General features: G+C 39.2%; 1 protein-coding gene across 2 annotated transcripts in view; it reads right to left on the bottom strand.

Annotated features, from left to right (window-relative positions):
• Nucleotides 1–9,381, bottom strand: part of MINPP1 (multiple inositol-polyphosphate phosphatase 1) — a 35,047-nt gene extending 25,666 nt beyond the window's left edge. The window contains exons 1-3 of one of the 2 annotated variants that reach the window (XM_043925985.1): nucleotides 7,922–9,381; nucleotides 4,849–5,046; nucleotides 789–886 (exon numbers count right to left, since the gene is read on the bottom strand). In XM_043925985.1, the coding sequence (XP_043781920.1) occupies nucleotides 789–886; nucleotides 4,849–5,046; nucleotides 7,922–8,558 (933 nt within the window). In that variant the 5' untranslated portion in view covers nucleotides 8,559–9,381. The remainder of the gene's footprint in view (nucleotides 1–788; nucleotides 887–4,848; nucleotides 5,047–7,921) is intronic. The other variant, XM_043925986.1, reaches the window with a different exon arrangement.
• Between the last annotated feature and the right edge of the window lie 4,501 nt (nucleotides 9,382–13,882).

Raw genomic sequence — 13,882 nt, 5'->3', positions numbered from 1 at the left:
AAAAGCTGAACTCATTGCAAAGATGAGTAATTAAAAAGGTGCTAGTGTCTATACAAACATACAAATTAAAAACAAGACAGCTACACAGATAAAACAGCCAGAAAAAAAAATCCTCACTCTAGAAATTCTACAGAGCAGATGAAAACTATAATTAAATACAGTATCATGAATTCTAAAGACTTAAGAAAATAAAATAATCATTTAAAAAAGAGTACAAAATGAGGAAAAAAAGATATGGGAAGAAGCCTAAAGATAGAAATATACACTGGAACAGCTCCAAAAACAGCTGGCTTCTACAAAGAAGCCATGTGAATGAAGAGGAAAGAAAGGAATACCAACTAGGCAGGCAGAAACTGTAGATGAATTACTGCCATCACCAGGTAGAGCACAGAACTCAATATATTATGAAAATGTTATAAAAGAATAGGTATTGGAAATCCATTCATCCTCTCTGAACTTTGGAAATCCATTCACCCTATAAAAAGAAGAATTTGGATTATATTAGCTCTACAATCCTTCACGGCAGTAAAATTTGACGATGGGTTAAGTAGGTTTTCAAACGGGTGGACCTAGAAATCAAATCACAATGAAGAATGTTTCCCAGAGTTTTATGAACACAAACTATTTACAAATAGATAGGTCCTATCTGAACAATTAATCTTTGTTAAGAAAATTATGAGATAGTCCAAGACACTTAATGTTCCCTACTCTTTTTTGAAAAGCTGCTTCAAATAACAACAATGAAAACCATGCAAAGAAGGCAAAGAAACTCCAAAAGTAATACATACCTTTGCATCATCTATGTCAAAAACATCACACCAAGGAGATTTAACACCTTTAATTGCCAGGTCAAAGGAACAGGTGAAAAAAGCTACTTGAATTAAGTCTGAGAAAAAAAAGAGTAAAATTTGTGGGTTACTATTTTATGCAGTTTTCCAAAGGCTGAATATCTACAGAATGCCAAGGACTTACTACATAAAACACAGTTTGATTCTGTTCATTTTAGAGGGTTAGAAGAGGGGAGATAAAGTTATAAAAGGTTTTAATTCCCAACTTGAAAATTAGCAATAACAAGGGACATTTATTGAATAGTTCTTTTAACTACACAACAATTTACTTTATAACTATTAAGAAGAAAGTACAGAGAAGGATATAAAAAAGGAGAGAAGAAAAAGGGCAGAGTAAGTGAGGAGTCAGGAGGAAGGTAAAACAAAGGGTCAAGGAGGAGAGAAAGAGGGAAAAATCATACTATGCGACCTGACTCTGCCACTAATTATCTTGGGCAACTCATTCTAGGCTCCCTGGATCTTGACACAAAATAGGCAAAGCATTTATCCTTTGGTCAAACAATAGTAAAGAATATATAATTAATATATCTATAACACATAAAGGGTACCTATGTTCAATGAGAAAAAACAATAATCCAACAGAAGATGGCCAAGGTTTATAAAGAGGCAATTCACAGAAGGAATGAAATCACTAATAAACCTATGAAAGGAAGTTCAACCTTACAAGTAACCAAAGAAACACAAATTAAAGCTAGATATCATTTTTCACTAATCAAATTGGTGAAAGTCAAAATGACTAATAATATCCACTAATGGATGAATTAGGGGAAATGAGCATTCTCATATATTGCTGATATAAAGTTTTCTACACTTTCAGAGAACAATTTGGAAGTATATGTCAAGATGTAAAATATTCATGCTCCTTAATCCAGTAAGTCTACCTATATTTGTTTATCTTATAAACTCTCAAGTGCAAAAAGCAGACTATAAGGATGTTCACTGTTGCATTATTTGAAAGAGCTAAAAACTAAGAAAAACTTCAACAGAAAAGTAATTTCCTATACAAAGAATCTGGACTGTATTAGCTTCAGCCTCTCTGACCAGTAAAACTTAATGATGGGGTAAATAACTTTTAACTAGTATTGACCTAAAAATGTATCATATATATTTTTGAAATAACACAATTTAAAAAAATTATGCAGCTAAATTTCTAAATAAGAATAAATTACAAAAAATACATTCAACTTCACCTTTCTATGTTAAAAAAAAGGTATTTAAATAACTAAAGTATTTTCGAGCAGCTACTCTGTGCCAGGTACTGTGTTAATGCTTTGCATGAATAAATCTAATATAATCCTTCCAATAATCCTATGAGGCAGGTACAATTTCTATATCTGTTTTACACAGAAAGAAACCATGACATAGTTATTAAGGAACTTGTGATGTATAAAGATCAGAGAGTTATTAAAAAATATAACAAAGTCAAGAATCAAATGCAAACAGTCCAATTCCAGAACCCATGATTTTAACCATTATGTTAATATTGCCTCCAAAAAGTTGCTCTCACCCAATCAGTAAAACACAAATTTATTGTTGTTTTCAGTTGCTAAGCCGTGTCTTACTCTTCTGCAACCCCACAGACCATAGCCCCCCAGGCTCTTCTGTTCATGGGATTCCCCAAGCAAGAACACTGGAGCGGACTGCCATTTCCTTCTCCAGGGGATCTTCCCAACCCAGGGATCAAACTCATGTTTCCTGCATTGACAGGCAGATTCTTTACCACTGACCCACCAGATAAGTCCAGAACACAAAAATCCTTGTCAATTCAGAGACTAGAAATATTTTTTTTTTTTTTAAATCTTAAACAATCTTAAATGTCCACTAACAGAATAATGGCTAGATACTGGTAGTTATATAATGTAATTCTATACATAAGTATAAATGTAGAACTAGAATTACACTCATTAAATAAAAAAATACAAAGTTGAATTAAAATCAAATGTCAGACTGACATCATAGTTTGACATCATTCCTAAAAATCTGCAAATTATATCCCATTTAGGTACATAAATATAAACATTAAAAACTGGCATAGGATGACTTAAATGCTCAATTCATAACAATAGTTACCTGTGGGGAGAAAAGGAAAGGAATGAGATCCTGGAGAGGGCCTAAGGGCCCTCAATTTATTTAAAGCAACTAACTGAAGCATAATTTTAAAATCTGATCAAACTAAGTTGTAGGTATACAGATACTCATTATATTACCCTTTATTATTACCTATGTACTTGAATTATTTCCCAAATAAGTAATTTTTAAAGCTCTGCAAATGACTCCAATGCATAGCCAGTTGAAGAAAGAGAAAAAACTCAATTTTAAATGCTAGTCTAGACATCTTCACTTTTCTGATCCTTTGGCATTCCAGGTGGTGCAGTGGTAAAGAATCTGCCTGCCAATGCAGGAACTGCAAGAGACTGGGGTTTGATTTCTCGGTTGGGAAAATCATCTGGAGGAGGGCATGGCAACCCATGCCAGTATTCCTGCCCAGAGAATTCCATGGACAGAGGAGCTTGGCAGGCTATAGTCCACGGTGTCACAAAGAGTCGGACATGACTGAGCATGCACTCACATAAAGCACTTAGACACCAAATCAACAGATGCTAGTCTACTTAATTTGTTCCCAACATCTCCTGCACTGGTCCTTGGAAATTTATTCACACTATAAAGAAATCATACTCTATATATAGATTCATCAGTATCTGCTGTATGGATTACACATTCCTAGAAAACGGGAAAATTTTTTATTATTTTTCTTAATTTCTCATTGCTAGGTGAGCATGTATCCTGGTTTTCCACCTGCTCTCCCAGCACAATTATTAATAGTGGTTTCCTTTTACCCAGGAACAGCTTATGACAGATATGTCTGTTCACTTTCTCAAAATCTCTAGGATAAAAGCCTCAAAGGAAAAAAAAATCACACTTCTTTTCTAAAACTTAATCCCTTACAAACATTAACATGTACTTCTGAACTGCTTTAAAAGCTAAAGAATTTTTATATGATTTTCCATTTGTATTACTTTCAGTTCAGTTCAGTTCAGTCGCTCAGTCGTGTCCGACTCTTTGCGACCCCATGAATCACAGCACGCCAGTCCTCCCTGTCCATCACAAACTCCCGGAGTTTACTCAAACTTATGCCCATCCAGTCGGTGATGCCATCCAGCCATCTCATCCTCTGTTGTCCCCTTCTCCTCCTGCCCCCAATCCTTCCCAGCATCAGGGTCTTTTCCAATGAGTCAACTCTTCGCATGAGGTGGCCAAAGCACTGGAGTTTCAGCTTCAGCATCAGTCCTTCCAATGAACACCAGGACTGATCTCCTTTAGGATGGACTGGTTGGATCTCTGTGCAGTCTAAGGGACTCTCAAGAGTCTTCTCCAACACCACAGTTCAAAAGCATCAATTTTTCGGCGCTCAGCTTTCTTCACAGTCCAACTCTCACATCCATACATGACCACTGGAAAAACCACAGCCTTGACCAGACAGACCTTTGTTGGCAAAGTAATGTCTCTGCTTTTTAATATGCCATCATATGCTATCTAGGTTGGTCATAACTTTCCTTCCAAGGAGTAAGCATCTTTTAATTTCATGGCTGCAGTCACCATCTGCAGTGATTTTGGAGCCCAAAAAAATAGAGTCTGACACTGTTTCCACTGTCTCCCCATCTATTTCCCATAGGAGGAGATAATTCAGAAAAGATAATTTCTGTTTTGTAAATAATGCTTGGGGTTAAAGCTTCATATAACTTTGCCCTCAAAAAAAACACAAAAAAACAAATCCAGTATATATCAAGAATTCTGTGTATTAACTTACACAAAACTCAAAGAAAATAGTAAGCATGAGATATAGAATCTTCTTGACCTAGAACACATTATTTTCTCAATGTAAAATCAATTGTGGTCCTTTAAAAGGAATAACTTTATTCTTCCATATTTTTCCAAATTTAGAGTTTAAAAATCACTTAAATTATTTCAGAGTTCAAATGCAACATAACAGGCACATTACCTGCATTTAAGTTGTTGACTGGCACTTGCAAAATATCCGCAACTTTTTTTAAAATGTTCTGCATTTCTGGTCCAGTTTTGAAGGCTTCTACATGATAAAGAGCAGTAGCATTCCTTTCCACTTGAGTTAAAAACTTCTCACAATGATCAAAGAACCTCATTAATTTATCATTAATTCTTGGAGGTCCACACTCCATATCTGAAAGGAGAAAAAAATATTGTGTGTATACGTATATACATATATACGTATACACACATCCATTGACAGGAATGACAATTTCAAATTATTGAAAATTTTGTTTCAAGTATAAAAAGGAACACTAAAAACCTATTCACACTTCAACATATCTGAAATAAGTAAACACACTGCTTATGAAAGACATGGGGCAAAACTATTTCCCAATTGTAAAGACTGTTAGTTCATGAGAGGATGGAAAAAAAGACGGAAAAAAAGACTAAAGAAACAGAGAACATCAAAGGTAAAAATAAAATGTTAGAGCAATACTACACTATGGAATAAATTGAAATGAATGTTTTCTTAAAGAAAACAAAAAATGATTTGACATGAATGTCATAAGAAGTGCAAAAATGTATTACATAGGTACTGTTTCTATCAGGCATAGAAAATTTGAGAAATCAAACTAAAAATTAGCAAAGCTTCTAATAACAAGGTGAGAGAGAATTCAAGGTAGACTCTGTTTTAGTACTTTAATCCAAAGTCTAAATACAGAGTTTTTATATTCTCAATTAACTTTCTCAAATCTGTGTTACTTTACAAAAGACTACTTTGGACAAAAACTATTGACAACAACACAAGATATAGTAAAGTTTTAGGTATTATGTATTTCATTGTGCTAGATGTTTCTGATTTGGTTTATTTTCTAATTGGAGCTCCTACATAACTTTCCATTTAGAATTGTATGTTACATTATTTCCCCAATTAAGGAACAAATACATACTAGAAAAGCATTCATAATCATGCTCCAACAACTGGGGTGCCTTTTAAGTTTTCTTAGTCATATTTAAAATACACAGATTTCAGTCATCATTTCTCCAAAAATTTACTATGATAAGAACACTAAGTACTAATAGTATATGACATTGTTTCTGTAATTAAAATGAGAAAATTATGTCTTTTGGATGTGTCTGTGAAAATATCTCTATGTATGTGTATGTATTCATTTCAAATCCTGAAATGAATAATTAAGCCCACTGAATTGGCAATTGGATTACAGTTCTTAAGAAACATCTTGACTAGGAAAATAAGTCATCTTTCTCATCTTTTTCTGTGGCCTCAGAATTTCCTAAGTGGATCTGGATAATTCGCCCCTGCTATTATCTAATTATTGCTGTTCTTTAAACAGAAACAAAGGCATTGTTCTGTTTCTGTAAGAATACAAAATCCAATTCAGTGGCTTCCCTCCAAAGCCCAGATGTACAAAACAGGCAAAACAATTGTCTGTAGATAATAATAACGCAGCTAAGCAAAAGGTTTAATCTCTGAGACTGAAAATGGTGAGGGGTGGCTTATCCTGAACTATTTTGACCCAGGGCTGGCAAATGCTAATTCTCACAATGCCATTTAAGGGCAAAAATTTATTCATCCCAGAAGGTCCAGTGGTTCCTTTCTGGTATACACTAGTGTATACCAACATTCAGCTAATTTTAAAAAATTGTGGGACATTTTCACTCATATTAATGGGGAAAAGTCTAGCTATTTAATCAAAAAGCGCAATTCAACAAGTGACTAAACACAAGTCAGCAAAATAAGTTACCCCCAGAGCAGTGACAGGACAGTGTCAATGGAAGAACCCCTTGAAGATGGCGGAACAGCTGAAGAGAGGATGCTATTTGAGAAATGACAAACCAGTCTACTTCTAACTTATTTTTCACTTGGGCTTTTTAAAGCTAAACGATGCCTCACCTCAGCTTTGACCTTAAAGCTGATCAAGAAGTATTAACACTTGTTCATCTCTCTGGCACAAAAATGTCATGTTTTCATTCTTATCCTTAAGTTACAGGACAAATAGAAGTTGTACATACAGTGCAACGGTTAAGAGCTCAAGCTCTAAATCATTTTCCCTGGGTCCACACCCAGTCATTTGAAATTAAGCAAAGTATTGTTTCTATGTCTCAACTTCCTCACCTGTTAAGATGGGTGAAAATGCCATCAACTTCAGAGAGCTGTTGTAAAAATTATATGAAATAAGTGTGAGGCATGCCTGGCACACAGCAAGCATTAAGTGTTTGCTATTATTATTGTTGTCGTCTATGACTATTAAAACATTTTCTAAGGAAAAAAGCATCATTCCAGAGAAACAGAAGGCCTGGATTCTGGGCCTGACTCAGTCGTTAAAACTAAGAAAGGACTATCAGCAAGGGATATTCTTGGGCTCAGCATCATGACCTGTGAAATAAGAGCGATGCTAGATGATCTCCCAAACTTTGCAAACGCATAAGTAATGGAATAAATTAGTAAAGTACTGTGCCATGACCATGGACCAGAGCTACAAAGAGAGTAACTCTACAGTACATGCAAGAACAAAAGAGAAAAAAGCAGAGCAGAAAAGAAAGTCCTAGAGCAGCTTCCTAAAATAGGTTGTAGGTCTAGAACTGATATCAGAAAAAGTTGTTAATAAAAAAAGTAAAATAAAATCCAAATACTATCAGAGGTAAAGCCTGAGGAAAAAACTCAGATTGAATTTAAAAAAAAAAAAAAAAAGCCTGCCCAACTGTAGAACTCGCTGTCAGAGAGAGAGGAAAGGAACAAGGGTTGGTGCTCAGAGAGAGATTCATTTTGGGAATGGGTGATCAAAAACTGCCCTGGCCTGTCTCCTTTACTATTGGGTCCCCCAACGTATACTACCGCTTCCTGTACGTAGAAGGTACCAAATTCATCCCTGATAAAAGGATAAATGAACATTATGTATGAGAAGGGAGAGAGTCAAGTGCTGAACAGTCCAAAGGATGGGCGCGGGGTGGGCGGGGAAGGACGGGGGACTGGGGTCAGAGGGAAGTGAGGAGAGGTTGGAGTCGGGGAAGTCCAGGATCTGGGGGCGGCCCAGGGTGGTCACCTGCGACGTCGGGGGTCGGTAACCCCGGGTGGTAGTGCTGCCAGAGCCCCTGCAGGAAGGCGGCGCCGCTGTCCACGCAGCGGTGCTTGGAGCTGGTGACTAGCTGCAGGCGGCCGTAGTTCTCCTGGCTGAAGAGGGCTGGGAAAAGGGAGGCTAGGCGCAGGGCCAGCTGTCGCATGTCCTGCCGCCCCTTCTCCACCAGCTGCCCGTCCATCCAGTCCGCGTACCACAGCGGCCAGTCGGCCAGCGCGGCGCCCAGGTCTCCGCGGCCGGCAGCGCGGGTCCGGTCATCCTTGGCCCCACGGGCCTGCAGCAGCCCGTGCAGCTGCCGCAGCTTGCGGATCTGTTTGGTCGTCGGGTAGCGGGTGCCATGGCGGATGAGGGCGACCAGTTGCACTGGGGTGCAGGTCTCCTCTAACAACTCCGGGTCCCGCCGCGGCGCTTCAGGGTCCGGCAGTAGCCCGGGGTTGGCATCCTCGTAGCGAGTCTTGGTGCCGAAGTAGGGGCTGAGCGCGGAGACCACACTGTCCTCCGGCTCCAGGAGGGAGCAGCGAGAGAGCGACGAGACCAGCGCCACAGCCAGGGCCGCGACGGGCGTTGCGGAGACCCTGACGAGGCTGCACGGGCCGCGGGGCATGGTGCGCTGCGACCCGCGGAGGGTGACGTACCGGCTGGGTCGCCGACTTCCGGCTCCGGTGGGCAGGGGGCGGGCCTGAAGGGCGCTTCCGGCCGCTGCCCCCGGGATTCACTGAGAGTTTTCGGCACTCCGACTGTTAAGAGGTAGAAGTGGCTGGTCGAGCACCGGGAGGACAAGCGGGATGCAGCGAGGAGCCCAGTAGACCCGTGGCTCAGGTGAAGCCGGCAGAACTCTCCGAGGAGTTTCGGAGACCTGTGGCTAAGGTGGATCCTGCATCTCCTGGCCCTGGAATGTGGGCGAGTTTCTTCATAGCTGGCGCCTCAGGGACTGACTCAAAGACTCCCCCGCTGTTTTCATTCTCTTGGTTGTAAATGAAGCCGGATTCAGGCTTAGTCTCCAAAACTGCCAAAACAGGACACGTTTTAACGGCTGGCTCTTGTGTCATCATTCTTAACATTGTACTCTGTTTTTCAAAATGTAGTTTGAACCAGCTGCATCAAATCTGCCTAAAGCCTTTGATGAAAATGTAGATTCGTGGATCCTGCCCCAGCATACCTCCTAAGCCCAAAGTTTTCCCGCATTTGAGTTTCCCTTTTACATCAGGCAGAGAAGAACCTGGAAAGAGGCTCATTTCTCCTGGAAATTCCTGAACCTTTGATATTTTCTTGACACGGAGCGGCAAAGCTGACATCAGCGAGACAGAATCCCAGAAGTACTGGCTTGATACCGAAGGTTTAGCCAGTAGAGACAGCAGTCCTGATAACTCAGGCGCATTGAGTCATGGTCCAACAGGTTTACTCCATTATTAAGTAAGAGCTAATCTTTGCGAAGCAAACGAGGTCTGTATTTACTGCCACTTTGAGTCCAGACTCTCCTCCCACATAATTACATACTCAAATCAACCCCTAGGTTTTTTATAGGTTATTGCTCAGAATCTCACTCCAGAAATCATAAATCTGAACAGTACCTTGGTTTCTCAACTTGTTAGTCTCTCTGTCGTGTCTGACTCTGCAATCCCATGGTCTGTAGCCTGCCAGGCGCCTCTGTTCATGGAATTCTCCAGGCAGGAATATTGGAGTGGGTTGCGATTTCCTTCTCCAGAGGATCTTCCCAAAGATGAAACCGGGGTCTCTTGCATTGCAGGCAGATTCTTTACCATCTGAGCCACCAAACCCTATCCTTTTCCACTTGAATCCTAGTTTATATGCCAGCTAGAGAAGAGTATTAAAGAAATTATGTATGCATGCTCAGTTGCTTCAGTCATGTCTGACTGTTCACGCCTCTGTGGACTGCAGCCTGCCAGGTTCCTCCGTCGATGGGATTCTCTAGGCAAGAATACTGGAGTGAGTTGCCATGTGCTTCTCCAGGGGGTCTTCCTGACCCAGGGATTGAACCCATGTCTTCGGCTTTGTAGGCGGATTCTTTAGTGACTGAGTCACCAGGGAAGCCCAAAGAAGTCATGAGGGTTAGTTGCTCAGTCATGTCTGACTCTTAGCGACCGCATGGACTGTAGCCCACCAGGCTCCTCTGTCTATGGGATTCTCCAGGCAAGAATACTGGAGTGGGTTGCCATTCCCTTCTTCAGAGTAACTTCCCAAACCAGGGATCAAACCCAGGTCTCCCACATTACAGTAAAATTCTTTACTATCTGAGCTACCAGGGAATCCCATAGTGATAAAATATATTTTTAAAACTGCAATCTGGAAAATATCCTGGTAGACCAGTGATTAACACTCCATACTTTCACTGCCGAGGGCCAGGGTTCAATCCCTGGTTTGAGAACTAAGATTCCACAAGAAGTCATAGAATGATCCAAATAGGAGGAAGTTTGGGTTATATTTTTCTAAGTATAGCTTTTCCTTCAAAGACACTTTTGGTAATTGCTCTTGGTAAGTCCATCCCTAGCTTTATTCTTTTTATCCATAAAAGTGCCCCTTTGGTCCAGAAACATGTACCTGTGAACGTTAAGCAGTAAGGAAAATGGTGTAAAATCAAGAATAGATTCCAACTTGAATGCTTCACATTTTAAGAACCATGACAGGTAACCATTTTTAGAATATGTTCTTTTTTGTTATACCATGTTTTGGAATGTTAGTGCCTGAATATTTATGTCAGTGATATTTCACAGAGCTATGCTCAAATCAATGTTAACGAACATCTACTCTTTGTTTATGGACTTCCTTTTTAAAAAAAAATTTTATTGGTGTATAGTTGATTTACAGTGTTGTGTTAGTTTCAGGTGTATAGCAAAATGAATCAGTTATACATATATCTACTCTTCTGGATTCTTTTTCCATATAGGCCATTACAGAGTATTGAATAGAGTTTACTGTGGTGTACAGTAGGTCCTTGTTAGTTATGGTTCATTAAGCAAACATTTGTGCCAGATGTATCTCACTATGTTTTACTTAATACATAATGTATTTTACTTAATAAAATACATACATTTTATTATGTATTTGCTTAATACATACATGTATTTAATAATCACCTCAGGCTTCCCTGGTGGTCCAGTGGTTAAGAATCTGCCTGCCAATGCAGGGAACAGGGGTTCAATCCCTGTTTAGGGAAGACTTAACATGCTGCAGAACAACTAAGCCTGTGCACCTGGAGTCCTTGCTCTGCAAGGAGAAGCCACCGAAATGAAAAGCCCACACCCTCCACAACTAGAGAAAGCCCAAGCGCAGCATTAAAGACCCAGTGCAATGATAAATAACTAAATAATGATCACGTCTCATGACCAATCTTTTGAGTCCTCAGGAGCTACGAAATTCTAACAGCATCACTCCTTCCTAACGCAACAATCTTTAGAGAACTTGTTTAACTTCCAAAATGCTAGATTTGTCCCTAGCTTGATTTTATTTTTCTTTCTCTAATTATTCATCTGTTCATTTATGCTGATTGTATAGTTACATAAACCAATTCCAATTATTTTTGATGTCAAGCCAGAATGGCAAATGATAAAATAGAATTAACTTCATGTTAATGTTTTTGCCTTCATGTTTTGGCTAGGAAAATCTAGCATGAAGAGAACAGAAATTTCATAAGCTTTGTATCCAGACTCCAGCTCAGTGACTCATTAACCTTGGAAAATTACCTAAGTTCTCTGGGACTTGGTTTCCTTATCTGAAAATAGCAACATTAGAACCTACACTGCAGGAATTCTTTGAGAATAAGAGATGATTAAAGCCTACAGACTGCTATGAATGATATTTTTACCATAAATAATGTTCAATGTTGTTATTATTCCTGTGCTGAGATGCTTAGTTCTCTAGCAACTGTGCAGTATAAATTTTCATCTTAAAGTGAATGACCTCCACAGACAAGACATACATCAAAGATCATTTCATAACTTTTCTAAAAAAGAAAATCCACTCACCTCACCTAAAGACTGGATGGTTTCCCTTCCCACATAAGAGGCTGTGGGCATGTCAGCAATGTATTTGACAAATTACCACAACACAAGAGATGAAATGGAAAATTCATGGTTCTGCTTCCTTGAGGATATGGAAGAGGGTGGAACCAAGAACACAGACAGAAAATTCGATTTGGACCAAAAGGAGAGGAGACTTTATCTTCAGAGGGAAGATTGGAAGGATGGATACACAGTTGGATACATTTGTTAGTTCTAGCAGCAGAGAATTCATGGATTTCAAGCCTGATGGTCTCACCTTCTTCGGTGACATAGGAGGCAAGATTGTCTGAAGAGATGGGGGAATGGGAATTAAGTCCCATGGAATGTGGAAATAGCTTAGGTTTGTAGTGAAGAGAAAAGGGGAAACAAGCAGAAGTTTGGGTTGTTAGCTCTGAGACAACCCAAATGAAAGACTTGAATTGCATGTGGCTATACAAAATCACTGCAGATGGTGACTGCAACCATGAAATTAAAAGACGCTTACTCCTTGGAAGGAAAGTTATGACCAACCTAGATAGCATATTAAAAAGCAGAGACATTACTTTGCCAACAAAGGTCCATCTAGTCAAGGCTGTGGTTTTTCCAGTGGTCATGTATGGATGTGAGAGTTGGACTGTGAAGAAAGCTGAGCACCGAAAAATTGATGCTACTGAACTGAGGTGTTGGAGAAGACTCTTGAGAGTCCCTTGGACTGCAAGGAGATCCAACCAGTCCATCCTAAAGGAGATCAGTCCTAGGTGTTCATTGGAAGGACTGATGCTGAAGCTGAAACTCCAATACTTTGGCCACCTGATGCGAAGAGTTGACATTGGAAAAGACCCTGATGCTTGGAGGGGTTGGGGGCAGGAGGAGAAGGGGATGACAGAGGATGAGATGGTTGGATGGCATCACCAACTCAGTGGACATGGGTTTGGGTAGACTCCGGGAGTTTGTGATGGACTGGGAGGACTGGCGTGCAGAGACGCTCACGACTGAGCAACTGAACTGAACTGAATACAATTTTATCCAGAAGTGAACATTATCTGTTGTGTCAGAGTGGAAAAGAAAAAAAAAAAAAAACACCCTGAATTCTATTGTTCTACATTATTCTAATTTGTCTTAAGTAGAACTTTTCTAATCAATCTACTACTTTAAAGAATAGGTTATTTTTGTCAGATTATACGTAGGACTTTTAAAATAGTAAAGTAATTCCACTCTTGAGATTACATGATGACATATATTTAGTATTTTACATTACAGCTACCTACTATACTTTAAAAGAAGTTATTAAAATATTTTCCTGGTTGTCCAGTGTTTAAGATTCTGTGCTTCCACTGCAGGGGGTGAGGGCTTGATCCCTAGTTGGGGGACTAAGATCCCACATTCTCTAGGTGTAGCCCCTCCCAAAAAAGTTATGAAAGATGGCTTTCTGGTGAAGTAAAGGTTTAAAAAAAGCTAAATTCTATGAGGAAAAGGATAGTCTCTGAAAGGACAGTAAATATTAAGAACATGATTTCTAAAGTTAGAATTCCTGGCTATTAAAATTCCAGCTCCATCACTTAATATCCATGATATCTTAAATAAATTAAACTTTTGCCTCAATTGTTTTCTGTAAAGTGAGGAAAGTAATTATCTCGTGGGATTCTCCAGAAAATTAAATGAAACAGTTTACATAAATGCTTTATTAGTTCCTGGCCCCAAATAAGTATCAGTTACTTTTAGGAAACAAAATTAAAATGTTTATTATTGCTTCTCCTTTAATCAAGTAAATTCACAAGTAGCCAGTTTTTCATAGATTTCTATTATCTCACAGCTACGTCAAGCAACTTACCTTGTGCCTTTGCCAAGAAAGTTTTGTTTCTAGTATCTCAGTGCCCTTCTGTTTCATCTTTCCTTTGCCAGTTATTGATTTGGTGCTTACTTGCTTTTT

Source organism: Cervus elaphus, chromosome 15, assembly GCF_910594005.1.
Source record: "Cervus elaphus chromosome 15, mCerEla1.1, whole genome shotgun sequence".
In the NCBI taxonomy this organism is placed as follows: Eukaryota; Metazoa; Chordata; class Mammalia; order Artiodactyla; family Cervidae; genus Cervus; species Cervus elaphus.
This window is presented reverse-complemented; position numbering and strand designations above follow the sequence as displayed.